Source organism: Heterodontus francisci, chromosome 2 (genome assembly GCF_036365525.1).
Source record: "Heterodontus francisci isolate sHetFra1 chromosome 2, sHetFra1.hap1, whole genome shotgun sequence".
Lineage (NCBI taxonomy): Eukaryota > Metazoa > Chordata > Chondrichthyes > Heterodontiformes > Heterodontidae > Heterodontus > Heterodontus francisci.
The window spans coordinates 223,545,520-223,572,073 of NC_090372.1; the positions used below are offsets into that span (position 1 = coordinate 223,545,520).

The 26,554-nt window shown below is 46.9% G+C and overlaps 1 protein-coding gene across 1 annotated transcript in view; it reads right to left on the reverse strand.

Moving 5' to 3' along the window:
• Positions 1 to 2,400: 2,400 nt before the first annotated feature.
• The window catches only part of LOC137381269 (IQ motif and ankyrin repeat domain-containing protein 1-like), a 312,943-nt gene continuing 288,789 nt past the window's right edge, over positions 2,401 to 26,554 (reverse strand). Inside the window, exons 14-16 of the mRNA XM_068053609.1 lie at positions 15,657 to 15,791; positions 14,865 to 14,993; positions 2,401 to 2,697 (exon numbers count right to left, since the gene is read on the reverse strand). Of these exons, the coding sequence (XP_067909710.1) occupies positions 2,535 to 2,697; positions 14,865 to 14,993; positions 15,657 to 15,791 (427 nt within the window). The 3' untranslated portion in view covers positions 2,401 to 2,534. The remainder of the gene's footprint in view (positions 2,698 to 14,864; positions 14,994 to 15,656; positions 15,792 to 26,554) is intronic.

A 26,554-nucleotide genomic window follows, 5' to 3' on the forward strand; every position in this document is an offset into this window, starting at 1 on the left:
TGATGCCATTGAAATTAGCCTTCCCAATTTAGGACTTCAACCTGAGGAACAGTCCTATCTTTTCCCATAACTATCTTGAAGCTAATAGAGTTATGATCACTGGTCCCAAAGTGCTCCCCCACTGACACATCAACTACCTGCCCAGCCTCATTTCCTAAGTGATTGTCAATGACACCAAGATTCTGAGAATGAATGAATTAAAAATGGTGAGAGTTAATGTGGGTATTGTGGTAATGTGGACTGTGTTGTGTACTCAGAAGAACTGGGAACATAGGACACATATCATTGAAACTCAAGTCATGCAGAACACTGACTGTTGGTAAAACAAGGTTCAATTGTGAGATGGAGTGGCACATACTGTTACCAGATGAAGTGATTGAGTTACAGCTATGAGCCTTATTTCATCTGAAAAGATTATTCCTTGTATTGAAACAGCTGCTGTTTTTGGATTAGTCTCCAACCTTTAGCATTAACCTCTTGAGTGTGTGTCCATTCAGAAGTGGTGTGATTTAGACCTTACAGCCACTCTCCTTACACAGCAGCTGTTCACAAAAGAAAACTTGCATTTCTATAGTACCTGACACAACCATAAGGCAACCCAAAACACTTTACAGTCAATGAAGTACTTTTTGAAGTGTAATCACTGTCAAATTTGCGCACAGAAAGCTTCCAAAACAGCAATATGACGACACTCAGCTCTACCTATCACCACTTCTCTTGACTCCTCCACTGTTGCTAAATTTTCAGACTACTTATCTGACATCCTGTACTGGATGAGCAGAAATTTCCTACAACTAAATATCGCGAAGACTGAAGCCGTTTTTTCCGGACCCACTCTGAATGCTGTTCCCAGCTACTAACTCAGTTTCTCTCCCTGGTAACAGTCATTAAGCAAAGATTAAGCTAGCTTTCACAACCTTGTTGTTATATTTGACCTCAAGATGAGCTTCCGGCCTCACATTTACGCCATTACTACAACACCTATTTCCGCCTCTGTAACATCTCACACTGAAGAGTGTCTGCAGAGACTCATCGACAGGATTGCGGCTGCCTGCAACGAATCTGGCCTAACCATCAGCCTCAAGCAAACGAACATCATGGGACAGGACGTCAGAAATGCTCCATCCATCAATATCGGCGCCCACGCTCTGGAAGTGGTTCAAGAGTTCACCTACCTAGGCTCAACTATCACCTGTAACCTGTCTCTCGATGCAGAAATCAACAAGGGCGTGGGAAAGGCTTCCACTGCTACGTCCAGACTGGCCAAGAGAGTGTGGGAAAATGGTGCACTGACACGGAACACAAAAGTCCGAGTGTTTCAAGCCTGTGATCTCAGTACCTTGCTCTACGGCAGTGAGGCCTGGACAACGTATGTCAGCCAAGAGCGACGTCTCAACTCAATCCATCTTCGCTGCCTCCGGAGAATCCTTGGCATCAGGTGGCAGGACCGTATCTCCAACACAGAAGTCCTCGAGGCGGTCAACATCCCCAGCATATACACCCCACTGAGCCAGCAGAGCTTGAGATGGCTTGGCCATGTGAGCTGCATGGAAGATGGCAGGATCCCCAAGGACACATTGTACAGCGAGTTCGTCACTGGTATCAGACCCACTGGCCGTCCACGTCTCCGCTTTGAAGACGCGACATGAAGTCCTGTGACATTGATTACAAGTCGTGGGAATCAGTTGCCAGTGATCGCCAGAGTTGGCGGGCAGCCATAAAGGTGGGGCTAAAGTGTGGCAAGTCGAAGAGACTTAGCTGTTGGCAGGAAAAAAGACAGAAGCGCAAGGGGAGAGCCAACTGCGAAACAGCCCTGACAACCAATTTTATCTGCAGCGCCTGTGGAGGAGTCTGTCACTCTAGAATTGACCTTTATAGCCACTCCAGGCACTGCTTTACAAACCACTGACCACCTCCAGGCGCTTACCTATTGACTCGAGACAAGGAGGCCAAAGAAGAAAACATCACCTGACATCAGCTCATCTGCCGTTGAAACCCTCATTCATGCCTTCGTACCTCGAGACTTGGCAACAACAACTTACATTTATAGAGTGCCCTTAATATAGTAAAACATCTCAAATAATTTCATAGGAGTGATTATCAAACAAAGTTTGGTACTGAGCCACAGAAGGATATTATAGGGCAGATGGTCAAAAGCTTAGTCAAAGCTCATTTTGAGGAATGCCTTAAAGGGGGGAAGCAAGGCAGAGAGGTGGAGAGATTAAGGGAGGGAATTCCTTTGAGTTTTTATTTCTTCATAAATTACAACTGAGACTAACATCACAATTTGTTCTATAAAAATCTGAGATCCATTACAAGAAAAGATAGAAAAATCCAAAATCTAGTGGCATGTTCTATTTCTCTGCCCACATATCATTGCTGTAAATTTTTATCCTTCTAATCTATTCATTGAGAAACATATTAATAAATAAGAATATCAGGTCAGCATACGATGAATTTAGTGCTGAGAAGGGTCCCAATCATATGCAGCCTCTTCTGAGATCTGGAATTCCGTTGCCTTTTCAATGTATTGCCTATTTGATGATGATCCGAATTGGATAGAAGATGTTGAGCAGTTCTTCTGGGATATTCTGCAATTTGGTTATCAAGACCATTTGGAATTTTTCTGTTCTGGTGGAAGAGAACTCATTGCGGGAATATTCTGGCCCATCTCCAGGTCGAATCAATGACAGGAACCTATCAAGAGAAAAGAAGCAAACAACAATGTGCATTTTTTTAATTCATTCATGGGAGGTGGGCAGCGCTGGCTTGGCCCATCCCTAATTACTGCCTTCTTGATCCGCTGCAGTCCTTGGGGTGTAGGTACACCCACAGCACTGTTAACTCCTTTTCTTCGACTTTGTAGAGGTTTGATACAACTGAGTGGCTTGCTAGGCCATTTCAGAGGGCATTTGAGAGTCAACCACATTATTGTGGGTCTGGAGTCACATGTAGGCCAGACCGAGTAAGGACGGCAGATTTCCTTCCCTAAAGGACATTAGTGAACCAGATGGAGTTTTTGCAACAATCGACAATGGTTTCATGGTCACCATTAGACTAGCTTTTTAATTCCAGATTTATTAAATTAATTCAAATTCCACCATCCTATCTGCCATGGTGGGATTCAAACCCATGCCTGCAGAATATTAGCTTGGGTTACTAATCCAGTGCCATTAACACAGTGCCATTACCACTATGCCACCACCTCCTGCCACCTTTTCATATAGACAAAATATCACAGGGAGATTCACAGAAATATAATCAAAGAAATGGAGAGCAAGACAAAGAGAGAGATAAATGGTACCATTACAAAAAGAGAGCTGGGGTTTACATATACAAAATTTTAATAGTAGCAGGACAAGTTGAGTCGGCTGTTAAAAAGACATACAGGATCCTGAACTTTATAAATAGAGGTAATATGTACAAAGGCAAAGATGTTAAACTAAACTTTTATTTTGAAAAAATGGTTAGGTCTCAGCTGGAGTATTGCATTGAATTCTGCAGACCACACTGCAGGAAGAATGTGAAGGTGTTAGAGAAGGTGCAGGGGAAATTTACTGGACTGGTTCCAGGAATGAGGGACTTCAGTTACATGGAGAGGCTGGTGAAGCTGGGAGTATTCTCCTTAGACCAGAGATGGTTACAGGAAGATTTAATTGGTGTGTTCAAAATCATGAAGGGGAAAGAGAAGCAAGGAGTGGGACAAATTGGATAGCTCTTTCAAAGAGCCAGCACAGGTATGATGGGCTGAATGGCTTCCTTCGGTGCTGGATGATTGTATGTTTCTATTAGGAGGGATGAGCAAAAGCTTGTTTCCAGAGTGGGATTTAAGAAGTGTCGTAAAAGAGAGAGGAGAGGAAGCAGATAGGTTTAGGTGGGAAATTCTAGAGTGTGGGCTGTGGACAGCTAACTGGTGGGATAAAAGAAGGGGGAATGAACTAGAGGCAGTGTCAGAGGAATGGAGAATTCGAGGAGGGAGTTCTGGAGATAGGGAGAGGCATGAAAGAATTTGTTTTAGAATCGGAGAAACTGGAGGTAAGGGAGTGAGAGGTGATAGGTGTAAAACTGGAGAGAATTTTTTGTCCAGATTAGGGACAGGTTTGAAGTCCGGTAAGGTTAGATAGAAATCTAATAAATGGAGGCAATGCAGGGCAGCTAGTCCTGTGGAATGCACATTCTGTCCTATGTGGGAACTCCAGGTAACTTCTCATATCCTGGACAATCATACATGCGGAAGTGTTGTCAGCTGCAGGAGCTCGAGCTCTGGATTTCTAAGATTCAGCAGCAGCTGGCATCACTGTTGTACATCCGTGAAACTGAGAGCTTTGTGGATAGCATGTTTCCAGATGTGGTCACCCCACAACTTAACGGTGTGCAGAGAGAGAATAGGTGATCAATAAACAGTCAAGGATGATCAGGCAAGTAGTGGAGGAGTCCCCTGAGTGCATCTCATTCTCCAGCAAGTATTCAGTTCTGAATATTTGTGAAAGTGATGGTTCCACTGGGGAGTACAGGTGGTGCCAAGTCCATGGCATCTATGGGTGGCGCAGCTGCACAGGTTGGGGGAAGGAGGAATGTCAGAAAAGCAATAGTGATAGGCGATTCTACAGTTAGGGGAACAGACAGGCTTTATTGCGACTGCAGATGTGATTCCAGGATGGTATGTTGCCTCCCTTGTGCCTCGTTCCAGAATGTTACACAGTGACTACAGAACATTGTAGGAGGGCAGGATGCACAGCCAAAGGTTGTGGTCCATATCGGTACCAATGACATACGTAAAAAAAGAGATGAGGTACTTCAGGCAGTTTCCGGGGAGCAAGGAACTCATTTTCACAGTCACATCTCCTTCCTCAGCAACTGTCTCTGGCTCTAACTTATTCCATATGGATTTCAACTGAAGTCTCATCCTTTTTGTTTTGAATCTACCTAGGATTACAGGTATCTCAGAGACATACAACATTCCTCGGACTGCTGCTCTAGCAGCATCCTGAGATCAACGCTCAAAGAACAAAGAACAAAGAAAAATACAGCACAGGAACAGGCCATTCGGCCCTCCAAGCCTGCGCCGATCTTGATGCCTGTCTAAACTTCCAGGGACTTCCAGGGACTGTATCCCTCTATTCCCTTCCTATTCATGTATTTGTCAAGATGTCTCTTAAACATAGTTATCGTAGCTGCATCCAGCACCTCCCCTGGCAGCAAGTTCCAGGCACTCACCACCCTCTGTGTAAAGAACTTGCCTCGCACATCCCCTCTAAACTTTGCCCCTCTCACCTTAAACCTATGTCCCCTAGTAACTGACTCTTCCATCCTGGGAAAAAGCTTCTGACTATCCACTCTGTCCATGCCACTCATAACTTTGTAAACCTCTATCATGTCGCCCCTCCACCTCCATCGTTCCAGTGAAAACAATCCGGGTTTATCAAACCTCTCCTCATAGCTAATGCCCTCCAGACCAGGCAACATCCTGGTAAACCTCCTCTGTACCCTCTCCAAAGCCTCCACGTCCTTCTGGTAGTGTGGCGACCAGAATTGCACGCAATATCCTAAGTGTGGTCTAACTAAAGTTCTGTAGAGCTGCAGCATGACTTGCCAATTTTTATACTCTATGCCCCGACCGATGAAGGCAAGCATGCTGTATGCCTTCTTGACTATTTATCCACCAGCGTTGCCACTTTCAGTGAACTGTGGACCTGTACGCCGAGATCTCTCTGCCTGTCAATACTCCGAAGGGTTCTGCCATATTAAAGCTAAATTGGGGGAAGGCTAATTATAACAATATCAGGCAGGAACTGAAGAATTTAGATTGGGGGCGGCTGTTTGAGGGTAAATCAACATCTGACATGTGGGAGTCTTTCAAACGTCAGCTGATTAGAATCCAGGACCAGCATGTTCCTGTGAGGAAGAAAGACAAGTTTGGCAAGTTTCGGGAATTTTGGATAACGCGGGATATTGTGAGCCTAGTCAAAAAGAAAAAGGAAGCATTCGTAAGGGCTAGAAGGCAGGGAACAGACGAAGCCCTTGAGGAATATACCAAGAGGACTGACGAGGGCAGGGCAGTGGACGTTGTCTACGTGGACTTTAGCAAGGCCTTTGACAAGGTCTCACATGGTAGGCTGGTCTGGAAGGTTCGAACACATGGGATCCAGGGTGAGCTAGCCAATTGGATACAAAATTGTCTTGGTGACAGGAGGCAGAGGGTGGTAGTGGAGGGCTGTTTTTCCGATTGGAGGCCGGTGACCAGTGGTGTGCCGCAGGGATCGGTGCTGGGCCCTCTGTTGTTTGTCATATATGTTAATGACTTGGATGAGAATGTAGGGGGCATGATTAGTAAGTTTGCAGATGACACCAAATTGGTGGTATAGTGGACAGTGAAGAAGGTTGTCTAAGGTTACAACAGGATATAGATCAACTGGGAAAGTGGGCAAGGGATTGGCAAATGGAATTTAATGCAGACAAGTGCGAAATGATGCACTTTGGGAAGTTAAACCAGGGCAGGACATATACAGTGAATGGCAGGCCCCTGGGGAGTGTTGTTGAGCAGAGAGACCTTGGGGTGCAAGTACATAGTTCCCTGAAATTGGCAACACAGATAGACAGGGTGGTGAAGAAGGTGCATGGCATGCTTGCCTTCATCGGCCGAGGCATTGAGTACAAGAGTTGGGACGTCATGTTACAGTTGTACATAACGTTGTTTAGGCCTCACTAGGAGTACTGTGTGCAGTTCTGGTCACCGCACTACAGGAAAGATGTGATTAAGCTAGAGAGGGTGCAGAAAAGATTCACAAGGATGTTGCCTGGTTTGGAGGGAAAGAGCTATAAAGAGAGATTGGAGAGGTTGAGTCTGTTTTCCCTGGAGTGAAGGAGGCTGAGACATAGATAGGGTAGATAGCCAGAGTCTGTTTCCCATGGTAAGGGTGACTAAAACTAGAGGGCATAGATGTAAGGTGAGAGGGAGGAGGTTTAAAGGGGATCAAAGGGGTACATTTTTCACACAAAGAATAGTAGGTATCTGGAATGAGCTGCCAGAGGAGGTGGTGGAGGCAGGAACAGTAGCAACATTGAAGAAGCATCTGGACAGGTATTTGAATGAGCAAGGTATAGAGGGATATCGAATTAATGCAGGCAGGTGGGATTAGTTTAGCTAGGCATTATGGTCGGCATAGAAGGGCCTGTTTCTATGCTGTACAACTCTATGACTCTATGCTAATCCCATATTCCTGCATTTGGCCCGTAGCCCTGTATGCTATGGCGTTTCAAGGGCTCATCTAAATACTTCTTAAATGTTGCGAGGTTTCCTACCTCTACCACCTCTTCAGGCAGTGTCTTCCAGATTCCAACCACCTTCTGGGTGAAAAAATGTTTCCTCAAATCCCCTCTAAACCTTCTGCCCCTTACCTTAAATCTATGCCCCCTGCTTCTTGACCCCTCCACTAAGAGAAAAAGTTTCTTCCTATCTAACCTATCAATGCCCCTCATAATATTGTACACCTCGATCATGTCCCCCCTCAGCCTTCTCTGCTCCAAGGAAAACAACCCTAGCCTTTTCAGTCTCTCTTCATAGCTGAAATGCTCCAGCCCAGGCAACATCCTGGTCAATCTCCTCTGCACCCTCTCCAGTGCAATCACATCCTTCCTATGGTGTGGTGACCAGAACTGTACACAGTACTCCAGCTGTGGCTAACTAGCGTTTTATACAGCTCCATCATAACCTCCCTGCTCTTATATTCTGTGCCTCGGCTAATAAAGGCAAGTATCCCATATGCCTTCCTAACCACCTTATCTACCTGTGCTGCTGCCTTCAGTGATCTATGGACAAGTACACCAAGGTCCTTCTGACTTTCTGTACTTCCTAGGGTCCTACCATCCATTGTATATTCCCTTGCCTTGTTAGTCCTCCCAAAATGCATCACCTCACACTTCTCAGGATTAAATTCCATTTGCCACTGCTCTGCCCATCTTACCAGCCCATCAATATCGTCCTGTAATCTAAGGATTTGCTCCTCGCTATTTACAACACCACCAATTATCGTGTCACCTGCGAACTTACTGGACAGACCTCCTATATTCACGTCTAAATCATTAATGTACACTACAAACAGCAAGGGTCCCAGCACCGATCCCTGTGGTACACCACTGGTCACAGGCTTCCAATCGCAAAAACAGCCCTTGACTATCACCCTCTGTCTCCTGCCACTAAGCCAATTTTGGATCCAATTTGCCAAATTGCCCTAGATCCCATGGGCTCTTACCTCCTTAACCAATCTCCTTATCGAAAGCCTGACTGAAGTCCATATCGACTACATCAACTGCTTTACCCTCGTCGACACATCTTGTCACCGCCTCGAAAAATTCAATCAAGTTAGTGAGACACGATCTCCCCCTGACAAAGCCATGCTGACTATCCCTGATTAATCCCTGCCTCTCCAAGTGGAGATTAACCCTGTCCCTCAGAATTTTTCCAATATTTTCCCAACCACTGATGTCAGACTCACCGGCCTGTAATTACTTGGTTTGTCCCTACTACCCTTCTTGAATAATGGTATCACATTCGCTGTCTTCCAGTCCTCTGGTACCTCTCCTGTGGCCAGAGAGGATTTGAAAATTTGTGTCAGAGCCCCTGCTATCTCCTCCCTTGCCTCACAAAACAACCTGGGATACATCTCATCTGGGCCTGAGGAGTTATCCACTTTTAAGCCTGCTAAAACAGCTAATATGTTTATTAGCTCCCTTTCAATGCTAATATGTTCAAGTATATCACAATTCCCCTCCCTGATCGCTACACCTACATCATCCTTCTCCATAGTGAACACAGATGAAAAGTAATCATTTAAAACCTCACCTACGTCCTCCAGCTCCACACAAAGATTGTCATGTTGGTCCCTAATGGGCCCTACTCTTTCCCTGGTTATCCTCTTACCCTTAATATACTTATAAAATGCCTTGGGATTTTCCTTTATCTTGCCAGCCAGTGTTTTTTCATGCCCCCTCTTCTCTCTCCTAATTACTTTTTTAAGTGCCACCCTACTCTTTCTATACTCCTCTATTGCCTCCGCTGTTTTCAGCACCTGGGATCTGCCATAAGCTTCTTTTTTTTTCCTGATCCAATCCTCTATATCCCTTGACATCCAGGGTTTCCTGGACTTGTTGGTCCTACCCTTCACCTTAACGGGTACATGTTGACTCTGAACTCTCACAATTTCCTCTTTGAATGACTCCCACTGATGTGATGTAGACTTTCCGACAAGTAGCTGCTCCCAGTCCACTTTGGCCAGATCCTGTTTTATCATATTGAAATCGGCCTTCCCCCAATTCAGCCCCTTTATTTCTGGTCCATCTTTGTCCTTTTCCATAACTACCTTAAATCTTACAGAGTTATGGTCACTATCCCCGAAATGCTCCCCCACTGACACTTCTACTACTTGTCCGGCTTCATTCCCGAGGATTAGGTCCAGTACTTCCCCTTCCCTTGTAGGACTTTCTACATGCTGGCTCAAAAAGCTCTCCTGTATGCATTTTAAGAATTCCACCCCTTTTCAGCCTTTTGCACTAAGACTATCCTAATTAATATTGAGGAAGTTGAAATCCCCTACTATTATTACCCTATTATTTTTACACCTCTCAGGGAGTTGCCTACATATCTGCTCCTCTATCTCTCCCTGACTGTTTGGAGGCCTGTAGTACACACCCAGCCAAGTGATTGCCCCCTTTTTGTTTTTAAGTTCTACCCAAATGGCCTCATTTGAGGAACCTTCTAAGGTATCATCCCTCCTTACTGCAGTAATTGACTCCTTGATCAACAGTGCAATGCCACCTCCTCTTTTATCCCCTCCCCTGTTGCGCCTGAAGATTCTATACCCTGGAATATTCAGCTGCCAGTCCTGTCCCTCCCTCAACCATGCCTCTGTGATAGCAGTAATATCATAAACACATGTGCTAATCAACGCCCTCAATTCATCTGCCTTACTAGTAAGACTCCTTGCATTAAAATAGATGCAATCCAGCCTTGCATTTTTCCCTTGTGTCTTACCAGGTCTATATTTGCTCTGCCTTCCAGGCAGACTCACTTTCTGTTCTATATTACCCCCGACTATACCTGCACTCTGCATCTCATACCCCTGCCAAATTAGTTTAAACCACCCCTCCCCCCACCCAACAGAACTCGTAAATCTCCCAGCATGGATGCTTGTCCCATTCCAGTTCAAGTGCAACCCGGCAAACTTGTACAGGTCCCACCTTTGCCAGAAACAGACCCAGTGATCCAGGAAACTAAAGCCCTCCCTCCTGCACCATCTCCTCAGCCACGCATTCATCTGCTCTATCCTCCTATTCCTATACTCACCAGCACGTGGCACCGGGAGTACTCCAGAGATTACAACCTTAGAGGTCCTGCTTTTTATCTGCTACCTCGCTCCCTAAATTCTTGATGCAGGACCTCATCCCTCTTTCTACCTATGTCGTTGGTACCAATATGGACCACGACCTCTGGCTGCTTACCCTCCTCCTTCAGAATGTCCTGCAGCCGCTCAGTGACATCCTTGACCCTAGCACCAGGGAGTCAACATACCATCCAGGAGTCACGTTTGCGGCCATAGAAGCGCCTATCTGTACCCCTTACGATACAAACCCCTCTCACTATAGCTCTTCCACTCCTTTTTCTCTCCTGCTGTGCAGCAGACCCATCCTTGGTGCCACAGACTTGGCTGTTGCTGCTTTCCCCTGGGAGGTCATTCCCCCCCAACAGTATCCAAAGTGGTATATCTGTTTGAGAGGGGGATGGCCACAGGGGACTCCTGCACTACCTGCCGGTGTCTACTACTCCGTCTGGTGGTCACCCATCCCTTTTCTGCCTGTGCAGCCATTACCTGCGGTGTGACCACCTCACTAAACATGCTATCCACGATGTTCTCAACATCACAGATGCTCCACAGTGAATCCACCTGCAGCTCTAATTCCATAATGCGGGTAGCCAGTAGCTGCAGATGGATACACCTCCTGCACACATGGTTGTTGGGGACACTGGAAGCGTCCCTGATTTCCCACATAGCGCAGGAGAAGCATATAACGGGGCTGAGCTCTCCTGTCATGACTTACCTTTAAATTAATTTAGTTACTCCCTTTAAAAAATACTAATTACACTCAGGGTCTTGTTCTACTCCAAACACTACCCAGTATAATCTAAAGTCCTTAATAAATTACACAAATTTAAGTAGCACCTTATCACTTGAGGCTTTTTAAAAAAAAACTTCCCCTTTTTTAAGCATTTTAAGTGCACTAACAGCTGTTACTTACCCAACCAATCACCTTGCAGAATTCCCGTGATGTCACTAAGTTTTTTTTTCTCTTCGAGTCTCAGTGCGTGCTGAGAGAGGCAGGTCCACCAGCCGCCATTCCGGATCAACTTCCTCGCAGGTCCACCAGCCGCCGTTCTGGATCAGCTTCCTCGTAGGTCCACCAGCCGCCGTTCCGGATCAGCTGCCTCACAGGTCCACCAGCCGCCATTCTGGATCAGCTTCCTCGCAGGTCCACCAGCCGCCATTCCGGATCAGCTTCCTCGCAGGTCCACCAGCCGCCATTCCGGATCAGCTTCCTCGCAGGTCCACCAGCCGCCGTTCCGGATCAGCTTCCTCACAGGTCCACCAGCCGCCACTCCAGATCAGTTTCCACGTAGGTCCACCAGCCGCCGCTCCGGATCAGCTTCCTCACAGATCCACCAGCCGCCGCTCTGGATCAGGTTCCTCGCAGGTCCACCAGCCGCCGCTCCGGATCAGGTTCCTCACAGGTCCACCAACCGCCGCTCCAGATCAGGTTCCTCACAGGTCCACCAACCGCCGCTCCAGATCAGGTTCCTCACAGCTCCACCAACCGCCGCTCCAGATCAGGTTCCTCACAGGTCCACCAGCCGCCGCTCCGGATCAGGTTCCTCGCAGGTCCACCAACCGCCGCTCCAGATCAGGTTCCTCACAGGTCCACCAACCGCCGCTCCAGATCAGGTTCCTCACAGGTCCACCAACCGCCGCTCCAGATCAGGTTCCTCACAGGTCCACCAACCGCTGCTCCGGATCAGCTTCCTCACAGATCCACCAGCCGCCGCTCTGGATCAGGTTCCTCGCAGGTCCACCAGCCGCCGCTCCGGATCAGGTTCCTCACAGGTCCACCAACCGCCGCTCCAGATCAGGTTCCTCACAGGTCCACCAACCGCCGCTCCAGATCAGGTTCCTCACAGCTCCACCAACTGCCGCTCCAGATCAGGTTCCTCACAGGTCCACCAGCCGCCGCTCCGGATCAGGTTCCTCGCAGGTCCACCAACCGCCGCTCCAGATCAGGTTCCTCACAGGTCCACCAACCGCCGCTCCAGATCAGGTTCCTCACAGGTCCACCAACCGCCGCTCCAGATCAGGTTCCTCACAGGTCCACCAACCGCCGCTCCGGATCAGGTTCCGCACAGGTCCACCAACCGCCGCTCCGGATCAGGTTCCTCACAGGTCCACCAACCGCTGCTCCAGATCAGGTTCCTCACAGGTCCACCAACCGTCGCTCCAGATCAGGTTCCTCACAGGTCCACCAACCGCCGCTCCGGATCAGGTTCCTCACAGGTCCACCAGCCGCCGCTCCAGATCAGGTTCCTCACAGGTCCACCAGCAGCCGCTCCGGATCAGGTTCATCGCAGGTCCACCAGCCGCCGCTCCGGATCAGGTTCCTCGCAGGTCCACCAACCGCCGCTCTGGATCAGGTTCCACGCAAGTCCACCAGCCGCCGCTCTGGATCAGGTTCCACGCAAGTCCACCAGCCGCCGCTCCGGATCAGTTTCCTCACAGGTCCACCAGTCGCCGCTCCGGATCAGGTTCCTCGCAGGTCCACCAGCCGCCGCTCCGGATCAGGTTCCTCACAGGTCCACCAGTTGCCGCTCCGGATCAGGTTCCTCACAGGTCCACCAGCCGCCGCTCCGGATCAGTTTCCACGTAGGTCCACCAGCCGCCACTCCAGATCAGCTTCCTCGCAGGTCCACTAGCCGCTGCTCCGGATCAGCTTCCTCACAGGTCCACCTGCCGCCGCTCCGGATCAGGTTCCTCGCAGGTCCACCAACCGCCGCACCGGATCAGGTTCCACGCAAGTCCACTAGCCGCTGCTCCGGATCAGCTTCCTCACAGGTCCACCAGCCGCCGCTCCGGATCAGGTTCCTCGCAGGTCCACCAACCGCTGCTCCAGATCAGGTTCCTCACAGGTCCACCAGCAGCCGCTCCGGATCAGTTTCCATGTAGGTCCACCAACCGCCGCTCCAGATCAGGTTCCTCGCAGGTCCACCAACCGCCGCTCCGGATCAGGTTCCTCGCAGGTCCACCAACCGCCGCTCCAGATCAGCTTCCTCACAGGTCCACCAGCCGCCGCTTCAGATCAGGTTCCTCACAGGTCCACCGGCCGCTGCTCCGGATCAGCTTCCTCACAGGTCCACCAGCCGCCGCTCCGGATCAGTTTCCACGTAGGTCCACCAGTCGCTGCTCCGGATCAGCTTCCTCGCAGGTCCACTAGCCGCTGCTCCGGATCAGCTTCCTCACAGGTCCACCAGCCGCCGCTCCGGATCAGGTTCCTCGCAGGTCCACCAACCGCCGCTCCAGATCAGGTTCCTCACAGGTCCACCAGCTGCCGCTCTGGATCAGTTTCCATGTAGGTCCACCAACTGCCGCTCCAGATCAGGTTCCTCACAGGTCCACCAGCCGCCGCTCCGGATCAGTTTCCATGTAGGTCCACCAGCCGCCTCTCCGGATCAGTTTCCACGTAGGTCCACCAGCCACCGCTCCGGATCAGCTTCCTCGCAGGTCCACCAGTCACCACTCTGTTCTGCCCCCCAGAGACAGAAACCCTGAACTCATTTAAAAAATATTTGAATATGCATTTGAAGTGGGGAGGTGGTGGCGTAGTGGTAATGCCACTGGACTAGTAATCCAGAGGCCCTGGCTAATGCTCTGGGAACAAGGGTTCAAATCCCACCATGGCAGATGGTGAAATTTGAATTCAATTAATAAAAAATCTTGAATTAAAAGCTAGTCTAATGGTGACCATAAAACTATTGTCGATTGTTGTAAAAACCCGTCTGGTTCACTAATGTACTTTAGGGAAGGAAATCTACCATCCTTATCTGGTCTGGCCTACATGTGACTCCAGACCCACAGCAATGTGGTTGACTCTTAACTGACCTCTGAAATGGCCTAGCAAGCCACTCAGTTCAAGGGCAATTAGGGATGGGTAATAAATGCTGGCCTAGCCAGTGACACCCACATCCCATGAACGAATTTTTAAAAAACCTACAGAGCTACAGACCAGGAGCTGGAAAGTGGGATTAGACTGGATAAATTTGTTTCAACAAGCATGGGCACAATGGGCCAAAAGGCCTCCTTCTATGCCATGAATGTTCTATGATTCTATGAACACGCAGATGAGAATTTTAATTCCGATACACTGGAGGAGCAGGAGCCAATGTAAGGTCAGTAAGGAAAAGGTGATAGGTGAACAGGGCTTAGTGCAGGTTAGGATATGAACAGCAGAATTTTAGAGGAGTGAACATTTATGGAAGATGGCAGCCGGCCAGGAAAGCATTGGAATAGTCAAGTCTAGAGGTATCAAAGGCAAGGATGAGTGTCTTTGCAGCAGATGAGTTGAGGCAGGGGTCGAGTCGGGCAATATTACAGAGGTGCAATTAGGCAGTCTTAGTGATGACACAGATATGTGGTTGAAAGTTCATCACGGGGCCAGATAGAATACTGAAGTAGCAAATAGTCTGGTTCAAAGGGCACAAAGTGATGGAGGATAATGAGGAGGAATAATTTACAAGGGGCAGAGTGTCAGAGGATGATCTTTGTTCTCACCTGTCCCTTTGGAGCAATTCCTTATTCAGCAGCTTCTCCATCAGCCCTGCCTCGATCTGATCAAATACCCTGGTCACTGCTTCAAACATATTCACCTCCATCATGTCGAGCACAAGCATCTTCCCGTATCTCGAGGCAAAGTACACCATTAGTCAGCACTCCATTGCCCTGCCCGCTAATGTCATACCCTTGGCCCGTCATCCCTTGGCCCCCCATCTCTCTGCCCTCTATCGCCCTGCCCTCCATCACTGCCCTCCATCACTCTGCACTCTTTCACTTTGCTGTCCATCACTCAGCCCTACTTCGCTCTGCCCATCACTCTGCTCTCGATCTCTCTGCTCTCCATCAATCAGCCCTACTTCGCTCTGCCCATCACTCTGCTCTCGATCTCTCTGCTCTCCATCAATCAGCCCTACTTCGCTCTGCCCATCACTCTGCTCTCGATCTCTCTGCTCTCCATCACTCTGGCCCCATTGCTCTGTCTTCCATTGCAGTACCCTTCAATTTCTTGGCCCTCCATCTCTCTCCCCTCCATCGCTTGGCCCTCTCATCATTCTACTGTCCTTCGCTCAGCCTTCTGACTGCTCACCCTCCCATTACTCTGCCCTCCCATCACTCCATTGCACACAAACCTGCTCCTGCCCTCCGCAGGCAGTGCAACAGGCAGCAGTCAGTGTCTGATAGTGCAACAGTTCAGAATGTTAATTTCTGATGATACTTCACAAAATATTAATCAAAGCTCATGTTGTTGACCTTACAGCTGTCGCTCTCTAACTCAAACTGGTTGATTACCTTATAGCTCCAAGAAGCCCAAGTCGGAGGACCTCAGGTTGCATGTGACCAGGATTGAGAGCGTCGTAAAAATTGGTGTCACGATATCGCAGGAATGTGCTGGCTTGGCCAGATTGATCAATGATGAGTGGCCACCTGAAACATGTCAGTAAGGATTGAATGGAGCTCGACAATCGGCTAAGTACAGCAAGGCTGTACAAGGTGAAGACGTTGTGTTTTACCACAGCACTCGGGGGTGGGGGGAGTGGCCTTTTACACATTCTCACTTGCAGAGCACAGTCCCAGGTGCCAGGATGTTGTCATGGAGTCATAAGGTCATTACAGTACAGAACAAGCCATTCAGCCCATCAAGTGCATGCCGACTCTCTGTAGAGCAATGCAGTTAGTCCCATATTCCCACACTATCCTGTAGCCCTGCAAGTTTATTTCTCTCAAGTGCACATCCAATTCCATTTTGAAATTATTGATCATCTCCACTTCCACCATTCTCATAGGCAGCGAATTCCAGGTCATTATCACTCAAATCCTCCCATATCTCATGCCCAAAACCTTCAATCTGTATAACCTAGTCCTTGTGTGCTCAGCTAATGGGAACAGCTTTTCTTTGTCTACCTTGTCTAAACCTGTCATAATCTTATGTAACTCTATCAGATCTCCTCTCAACCTTCTTTGCTCCAAGGAGAACAACCCCAGCTTTTCCAACCTAACCTTGTAGCTAAATTCCCTCATCTCTGGAACTATTCTGGTAAATCTCCTCTGCATTCTCTCAAGGACCCTCACATCCTTCCTAAAGTGCGGTGACCAGAACTGGAGGCAATACTCTACTTGTGGTCTAACCAAAGCTTTATAAAGGTTCAGCATAACCTCCCAGCTATTGTATACAATAACTCTACTTATGAAGTCAAAGACAGCTAAAGATCCCAAATGCTTTGCTAACTACTCTTCAATATGTCCTGCAACCTTCAAAGATCTATGCACATGAACCCCTAGGTCCCTCTTTTCCTGCACACTCTTTAGAACTGTGCAATTAAGTATATGTGGCATCTCCCCATCCCTTCTGCCAAAATGCATCACCTCACACTTCTATGTATTAAATTCCATCTACCACCTCTCTGCCCAGTCTGCTAACCTATCTATGTCCTGTTGCAGTTGATTGGTATCATCCTCACTAGTTGCCACATCTCCCAGTTTGGTATCATCAACAAATGTTGAAATTTTACTCTGTATTCCAATATCCAAATCATTTATATATATATATCAAAAAAGCAGGGTCCCAGCACTGGCCCTTGGTGAACATGACTGTCTACCATCCTCCAGTCTGAAAAACAACCATTTACGACATCTCACTGTTTTCTGTCCTTCAGCCACTTTTTTAATCCAAGCTGATACTGACCCTCCTATTCCATGAGCCTCAATTTTGTTAATCAGCCTTTTATGTGGTACTTTGTCAAATGCATTCTTAAAATCATGTAGACAATATCCTTTTTCCTTAATTATTATTCTCTTTAACTTCATTGAAAAGAATGATGGATGATCTACCTTTTACAAATCTGTGTTGGCTCTCCCTAATTAACTCAAACCTTTCCAAGTGCCTGTTAATTTGTTCCCTGATTAGTGTCTCTAAACCTTTACGCAGCACTGATGTTAAACAGGCCAGTATTTACAAGACTGCCCTCACACCCTTTCTTGAATAAGGGTGTCACATTTGCCACTCTGCAGTCCTTGGGTACCTTCCCTGTATCGAGGGAAGATTGGAAGATTATGTAAAGTCCTTCCATTATCTCCACTCCCACTTCTTTTAGCAACCTGGGATGCAAGTCATCATGACCAGGCAGCTTATCCGATCTAAGCATAGACAGCCTTTCCAGTACCTCCTGCCTATCAATTTTCTCTAACATCTCTGTTTCTACTGATATTTTGTCAGCATCCTCTTCCTTAGTAAACACCAATACAAAGTACTCATTCAGTATTCTAGCCTTTCCCTACACCTCCAAGCATATATCACCGTCGTTGTCCCTAATAGCCTCCATCCCACCTCTTACTACTCGCTTACTATTTACATGCTGGTGGAAGATTTTTGATTCCTTTTTATGTTGACTGCCTTTCTATTCTCATATTCTCCCTTTGCCAGTCTTATTTTCGTCTTCACTTTCCCTCTTATTGTATTTGGCCTGTTTCTCGTATGAAGAATTCACCTGACGTTTTGTGGAACCATCTTAAGGCAGGACCAACTTAAGAGGCTGGAAATGAAAGCCACTAGTGGAAATGATGTCATGTCACACATGAACAGAGAATTGTGAATATAGTCCAACAGAGTAAGATGTATGTAAATGTTCTCCTGTAGTAACTGTATATAAATGTTCTAGTTAAGGTATAATAAAAATCCACATATTCTTTGGATATTACTTGGAGTCCAGTGTATCTTACAATAGTTCACATATTTTTTCTGAAGAACACCAAATCTTATATCATGGCAATGTTTGATTTCTTTTTCTGAAGAACACACTAAGAGAATATGGAACAGCTAATTGCCTCCCTGGAGTGGCTAAAGAGTCAGGCAGAGGGCAGGAGACCCCACAACAGTGGAGCGAGCTAGAACTGCAGACAGGATCCCAGGAGGTATTGAAATTCTGTGAGTACAGCAGGCAAATTTCCAGGAGATTGAAGCTTTCAACTAATCTGGAAATGGATCAAGTAATTCGGGGAGAAGTAGTTGTAACCATTATTGCATTAGTTTTCCTGGTCTTTTTTGCTTTGTGGGTGGGGCCTAAGCCAAAAAGAGCAGGAAGAGCTCAACAGCATCACTGGAGGTCCAGCACAAAGTAAAAGCATGGTTGTGGCAGCTGCCAGTAGTACAAGCTGCAGTATTCTCCACAAAGAGAAAAAAGCTGATCTCCCAGTTTAAAAAAATGAGCTGTGTAAATAAAAGCAGCTGTCATCTCACTCTTAAAAGGAGTAGGCCTTCAAAAATGAACCCATCTAAAAAGGAAACAGAAAACTGTACTTTTGAGACAGAAAACCTGTAAAGCACAGCACTTGCAAAGGAAGTGTGCCTGTGAAAAAAACATGTAAAAATTCCTACATTTATGAAAGAAAAGCAGGATCTTCCAGAAAATAGCTTTCAGGTATCCAATTGTGGATTGAGAGGCGTCAGACATTGCGTCTAAATTTAAACAGTTTCGATATTGGATGGAACGGTGTTTCCTGGATCAAGAAGTGAGCAAACCAGAGAAACAAGCTATAAAAATTAAAATCACACTGGGCAATGAGGGCCTGCAATGGAACACATCAGGATTGTCAGCTGAGGATCAGAAGGACCCTAGCTAGCTAAGGACATTCCTGGAGGAGCAACTCGAGGTAAGGTAAATTTCCGAGTACATAAGTTTGGGCTTATGACCTACCGGCAAAAGAAAGATGAGTCCATTGAGCAGTTTGTTGCAAGGTGCCGAGACAAAGCTCAAGAATGTGAAATTACAGATACTGAATTGTCAGAATGGGCTATAGAGCTAGTAATCGCGTCTACCCCACTAGAGGCCTTTCAAAAAGATCTGCTAGAAAAGAAGAAAGGCACACCAGAGATGCACTACTCAATGCTGGGCACCAACAGTCACAAGTGTTGGGGGTGGCTACGTTAATTGGAATGGAGACCAAGGCTCAGAAGTCTGCTAAGCCTTGTGACAAATGTTGCCTGTCTCACCCGTTCACAATTGTCCAGTGTAATGGGACCAGTCACATGCTTGTGGCATGCGAGGAGATTGGGCAAGGCAGTACAGAAAGCTGAGCTCAGATACTGCACACAGGAATGGTGGAAAATCCCATGGAGAGAGAACGTCTGCAAGGCAGGATGGCAAATGCAACAAAAGATATGCCGACACACAACAAAAGCCCAACCAGATAAATTAAGTCAGCAGAGAGACAGGTTGTCAGGAGGATACAGGTGAAGAATGTACTCGTGCGAACAGTGATCAAGCATTTCACATAGTTAACTAGGATCAACATGTCAATGCTATTATGCAATCTGAGGATTTGCCATGATCAGGATTATATGTCCACTGAAGAGTGGAAAACATAAGCTCAGAGTAAAAATCAACAAGGGAGCAACTGCCCATCCATATACTGAAAGACATGTAGTTAAAGAAATGGGAATCTACGGTACGACTCACCACGGCTCGGCTGACCTACAATAGTTCTCCAATCAAGTGCACTAGAATGATAACCTTGCAGTGCAGCTTTGGGAGCTTGGAATGGCTTCCAAAAATGTAGGCACAACTGGACCAGCTGTCACAGCACCTCCAGTATGCCAAGATTTACAAATTGTCACAATACATGAGGTCAGCACTCCACTGAAAGGTATGGAAGGTTGCAACAGAGTGCACTGAATCGGTTAGAGACCTGAAACTACTTTACCCAGACAAGTTTGATACAATCGGCGATTTCGAGGCTGATGCCATATTGAACGTGAGGAAGGATGCAGTTCCTTCTGTTGAAGCACCAAGGAAGTACAGGGGCAGATTCAAGAGAAGCTTAAAGTGGAGCTGGATGAGATGGAGCTCAATGGAGTCATCCGCCAAGTGTACCAGCATTCTGATTGGTGCAGCTCCATTACCTGGGTGTTGAAGAAAGATCGCAATCTCAGGATTTGCTTTTACCCGTGACGACTGAATTTAGCCCTCAAGAGATGCCCAGACAAAATCCCAACCCTGAGGAGCTGAATCCTAAGTTGACTGATGCTAAGTATTTTTCAAAGCTTGATGCAAAGCATGGCTATTGGTCTGTCCATTTAGCCAAGAAGTCCCAGCTAGTCACAACTTTTAGAAAGAGATACTGTTTCAGACGGTTACTGTTTGGTCTGTGCACCAGCCTGGACATTTTCTAACAATCTGTGGGCAGGATAATGGAAAATGATCTGGGTTGTATCTGTACAACCAGAAATATTGTGGTGATGGGCAGACCAAGACAGCATAATGGAAACGTGCATTTGCTAATGCTGGCTGCTCGTTGTGAGGGCCTTGTGTTTAACAGCAAAAAGTGCCAGGTCAGCGGTGGGCACATCAATGTCTTTGGGTCGATATTGTTACGACCGGGTGAGAAAGGTCCCTCTCAGGAAAGGGTTCCCTCTCAGCCTTCGCCTGGGTTTACTGTAACAGGGTTTAATTTTAAACACAATGTTTTGAGCTCCCCCTTGGTGAATCCTTGTTCACCACTTTCCAATTATAAGGCAAAGAAATGAGCACAAACAGGCTTTCTTAGGTTTAAAGAAGGAAAGTGAAATTTATTAAAACTTACTTAAACTCTAATTCGGTTAACACCTACAGATACACGACGCGCCCATGCTGGCATGCATATGTGATACACACATGCAGATAGAGACAGAAAAGAACAGAAGAAAAAATAAAATAGACAGGTTTGAGGCAATATCTGAAGAGTTTGTTACAGTTCTTCAAGCTCACTACAGAGTTCTTGTTTGTAGGTAATTCTTGCTTTTCATTGGGGCCCAGTATTCTTCTTAAACCTTGTTCACAGTCGGAGACTTTTCTCTCTTGGGGTTCATGTGTCTTCACTGGATTCCGAAGCGGGTGAGGGAGAGATGGGAGCAGACAGGAGAGGCTGCGACGAGCCAGCCAGGAGAGGTCTTTTCTTATTCAGGAGCAAAGAGCTTTCTATTTTCAAACACTGTTTCTCCAATTTAAAACTCCCTAAGTTGGCCAGCAGGTCACATGACTGACTGGTTTGACCAGGTCTCTTCTGTGTATTGCATGGGAGCAGGCGATAGCTCCTTTGTTCCAATGCCGTCTGCTAATATGTAAAAATGTCCTTCCGGCCAGGGGCCTGGCAATTCCTTGTACTAGGCCTTCTCTTCTTCTCAGCAACAATTTGAAGTTTAATGTCCACGTGGTGAAATTAATGTGCCTCATTCTTGGCAGGTGGGGGCCCGCATGACAATATATTCTGCCACAGGAATACGCCCAGGCCCAGATAAGATCGAAGGTGTCAGAGCCATGCCAACTGCCCAGGACTAGGAAGACCTACAACAGTGTCCAGGGCTGTTCAACTTTTTGCCTCCATACATCTTCAATTTCAGAGTCAGCAGCAGTACTTAGGGAACTGCTGCGTAAATATATCCCCTTACTTGTGGTCAGAAGATCACCAGCAGGTGTTTGAGTCTTTAAAGTTAGCTCTGTCAAGACAGTGTGCTACAGTATTACAACCCAACCAAAGAGACAACACTCGAGGTTGACGCATCCCAGAAGGGATTAGGTGCCTGCATCATGCAGGAAGGAAAGTCAATTGCCTTTGTGTCGAAGAGTTTGTCGCAAACCCAATCTAATTACTCGAACATTGAAAGTGAAACCTTAGCTTTGGTTTTTGGCATCACTAAGTTTCACACCTACTTGTTTGGAAAACATTTTACCATGGAGACTGACCACAAGCCACTTGAAAATATATGGCACAAACCCCTTACGAGTGCTCCTCTGCAGTTGCAGAAGCTTTGGTGAAGATCTAGGTCTATGATTGTGGCATCCGATATAAACCGGGCAGCAAAATGGTCACGTCGGACACCCTGAGCAGGTTGCCTAACCTGAATAAAGATGCAGATGTTTTGCTAGATTTGCATGTCCACAGCGTGGATACTGAGATTGAAGATGTCTTGAGACCTACGTCATGAATTCTGGACCCCACAATTGTGAGCAACTAAGAGAGGAGACAGCACGTGACCCTACCCTATCGTTGTTCTAGAAGGTGATTGTGGAAGGATGACCTGACACCATACCGGAAGTAATCAAACGTCTACGCTGTTCCTGGCTGTTCTTGGCTGTATCATGACAAGCTCTGTTTATCACAAGGGGTGATTTTCAAAGAGAAACAAATCCTGATACCTGAGGTTCTGTGTTCTGATATTCGAGCCCAACTGCATCAAGGCCATTTAGGAATAGAACACATTAAATGCCTTGCTAGGGAGACGGTCTACTGATCAGTAATCAACAGTGATATTGAGATGGTGGTGAAATCCTGTGAGGATGTCAAAGCTGTCAGCCCAATCAACAGAAGTAACCCTTGATCCAACATGAAACACCTTCACATCCATGGGTGAAGATTGGCACAGATTTATTTCACATTCAAGGTGATGATTTCCTCCTTGTTAAGGATTACTTCACCAAGTGTCCGATCATCAGGCAGTTATGAGATATGTCAAGTGCAGTGGTTGCTGATACGGTCCGTGCTCTCTTCACCCTATTTGGCGTGCCAGAAGAAATTATCTCTGATAATCGGTCGCAATATGCAGGAAGACCATTCCAAGACATATGTGCCAGGTGGGGAGTCTGTCACGTGACATCATAGCCACATTATCCAAAGTCCAACAACATGGCTGAACGCATACTGCGCACAATCAAAGAGCTAATTTTGAATTGCAGGCAGACGGGACAAGATCTCAAGGCTGCAATGCTGCACCTCTGAGCTACTCCATTGCTTACTGTCGCCTGCAGAGTTGATGTTTGGAAAGCAGGTAAGAACTATCCTGCCCAGTCAACATCTCTCTAAATTTTTCACAGTAAAGAATAGTAAAGACTTCTTTCTAAACAAGGCAAGAAGATATTATATGACAGGAAAGCAGGAGCAGAATTAGCTCAATTGTGATAGGACAGAAGGTCAGAGTCCTCAGTCATGCATCAGGAACTTGGTATCCTGCAGAGGTTGCTAGGATATGTGACCAGCCCAGATTGTATGAGGTCCAGACACCCAATGGTACGATTCACAGATGGAACTGAAGTCAACTCAGAGAGCTGTACGACAACATTACATGTGACGACCGTGTGACATTGCAGACACATTCAAAGACAAAGTATGAAGATGAATGTACAGAGGCTACAAGCACAGAGGAAGAACATGCTAATCAGACTTCCGAGTCACCAGAGTCTCAGAGTAGTCGTCAAGACAAGTTTAGCTCTGGGAAGAGGTTTACGATAACAAGATCAGGACACATAAGCAACTTCCTCTATGTTTTACAGAGAATTGCTGAAAATAGAGACATGTTGTCGAAGCTTTTCGTCTTGTACTCATCAGGACAATCCACAAGAATACCAATGTCGGGGGAAGCAGCAACACGCTGCTACTATGTAATAGCAACAAATGTGGTGTTCACCACTAACAGGATGCTGCCTTAAAGCCAAAATGACGTCCTGCCTATCACACAAATGAGTAACGTGATATAAGAATTTCAATGCCTGTGTGATGCTAGGCCGTACATCTCAAAGACTGGCGGATCGTATCAAACATAATGCCCCTTCTGCAGTTCGCAATGGGCAAGGTACAGGCCATACCCAACCAGCCCTTGCTTGCAAAACTCAAAACATTGTCCAACATTAAATGTGATTCCGTGATTGGGCAACATTTGTTAAATAATCCCCAGTGTGCTAAGAATTATGCTGACAACCAATTTAAGATTAGGGCTTGCAGTGTGACATATTTGCATGTATTGGAAGCTACAAATATTAGTACACAGGGCTCTGTTCTTTGCAGACAGAAATAACATGTCATAGAGTTATACAGTACAGAAACAGGCCCTTCGGCCCATCGTGTCTGTGCCGGCCATCAAGCACCTAACTATTCTAATCCCATTTTCCAGCACTTGGACCATAGCCTTGTATGCTATGGCATTTCAAGTGCTCATCTAAATACTTCTTAAATGTTGCGAGGGTGTACAATGTATACACATTGCACCTGTTTCAGCTAAACAAAATAAGTGATGGCCATTCATTCCTCATGGCAATGCCTTGACCAATCAGAGTCAAGCTGCCTGGTTTAAATTTCAAATGAAGCTTGACAGTTAACTGTCAGTCACCATAAACTGGTGCATTCTCCATGGCAACACCGCTACCAGAGTTCACTTGCCAACCAATCAGCACTCTCTTCTCATACAGTATAAAGTTGTTGCTTCCTCTTACATTGGTATTCTTGTGGTTGACCTGATGAGTAAAAGATGAAAAGCTTGGACAAAATGTTTCTGTTTTCAGCAATACTCAAGTTCTGTACTACTAAATGACTATTTGTTTCAGAGAGTGTTAAACTTGCTTACCTTGTTGATAACTTTCTTTTTGAATCATGTATAGTTAGTGTGAACCGCAACATCATTGCATATTGTACATCTGTTTTCATCTCTAGAAAAACGGTGCATGTTGTGGGAGCACCTTAAGAGAGGAACACCCTAAGACGCTGTAAGTGAAGGTCGCTGGAGGAAGTAATGTCACATCACACATGTGCAGAGAGTTGTGGGTGTACCCTGACAGGGTAAGATGTGTGTAGATGTTCTCCTGTAGTAGCTGTGTATATATGTTCTAGTTAAGTTATAATAAAAACCCACGTATTCTTAGGATATTATTTGGAGTCCTAGGAATCTTACAAAAGTTCATATACCAAAGGAAAAAGTAATATTACAACATGCATCAGGCACCATTTTTTTTGTTTCATCATATTCTCTATCTCCCTCGCCATCTGAGGAAACCTGTCTTTGGTTTCCCTATGTTTCCCTAGCCTGTACCTGAAGCATCTCCTCCTTAAAGAGCTCTCATTGTTCCATTATGTTTTTCCTGTCATCTTTGGTTCCATTTTATCCCGACTAGAATCCCCTCTCATCCCATTGAAGTTATCCCTCTTCCAGTTTAGAAGTTCTACTTTAGATTGTTCCTTTCTCTTCTCCATTACTAATATAAACTTTATGGTACAATGATCATTCTTACCCAAGTTCCCCGACAGACAATTGATCCACTTGGCCCACCTCATTCCCCAGCATCAGATCCAGCAATGTCTCTGTTCTAGTTGGACTGAGAACATACTGGTCAAGGAAATTCTCCTGAACATACTTCAGAAATGTGGGTATTAGTGCGAAAATCAAGATGCCATGCACTACAATAGATAGATTTAAAGTCAGGGGTTCAACATGTCTAGATTGCAAACATACCCTCCTGCAAAGTGTAGCAATTTCCAGAGGATATATTTACAGCAGCTTATTCCCCGACACCTCCTGCACTTTGAAGAACAAGAGAAGCAATCACATTCCCCTTCAAGTCACACACCAGCCTGACTTGTACATAGATCATCCATTCCTTCATCATCGCTGGTTAGGAATGCAGGAACTCCCCACATTACATCATCCTCATCACATGGACTGCAGCAATTCATGAAGAAGGACCACCACCAAATACTCAGGACAAGTCCGGGGTTGGCCTGCTGCATCCTTCCAACATCCGATCCCCCCGACTCCCCCCCTCTCCAACACCAAACCCCCCACTCCAACACCCGATCACCCCGACTCCCCCCACTCCAACACCCGATCACCCCGACTCCCCCCTCTCCAACACAGAACCCCGCACTCCAACACCCGATCACCCTGACTCCCCCCACTCCAACACCTGATCATCCCGACTCCCCCCTCTCCAACACCGAACCCCCCACTCCAACACCCGATCACCCTGACTCCCCCCACTCCAACACCGAACCCCCCCACTCCAACATCCGATCACCCCGACTCCCCCCTCTCCAACACCTGATCATCCCGACTCCCCCCTCTCCAACACCGAACCCCCCACTCCAACACCAGATCACCCTGACTCCCCCCACTCCAACACCGAACCCCCCATTCCAACACCCGATCCCCCCGACTCCCCCCACTCCAACACCTGATCATCCCGACTCCCCCCTCTCCAACACAGAACCCCCCATTCCAACATCTGATCACCCCGACTCCCCCCCTCCAACACAGAACCCCCCACTCCAACACCCGATCCCCCCGCCACCCCCCCTCCAACACAGAACCCCCCACTCCAACACCCGATCCCCCTGCCACCCCCCCTCCAACACAGAACCCCCCACTCCAGCACCCGATCACCCCGACTCCCCCC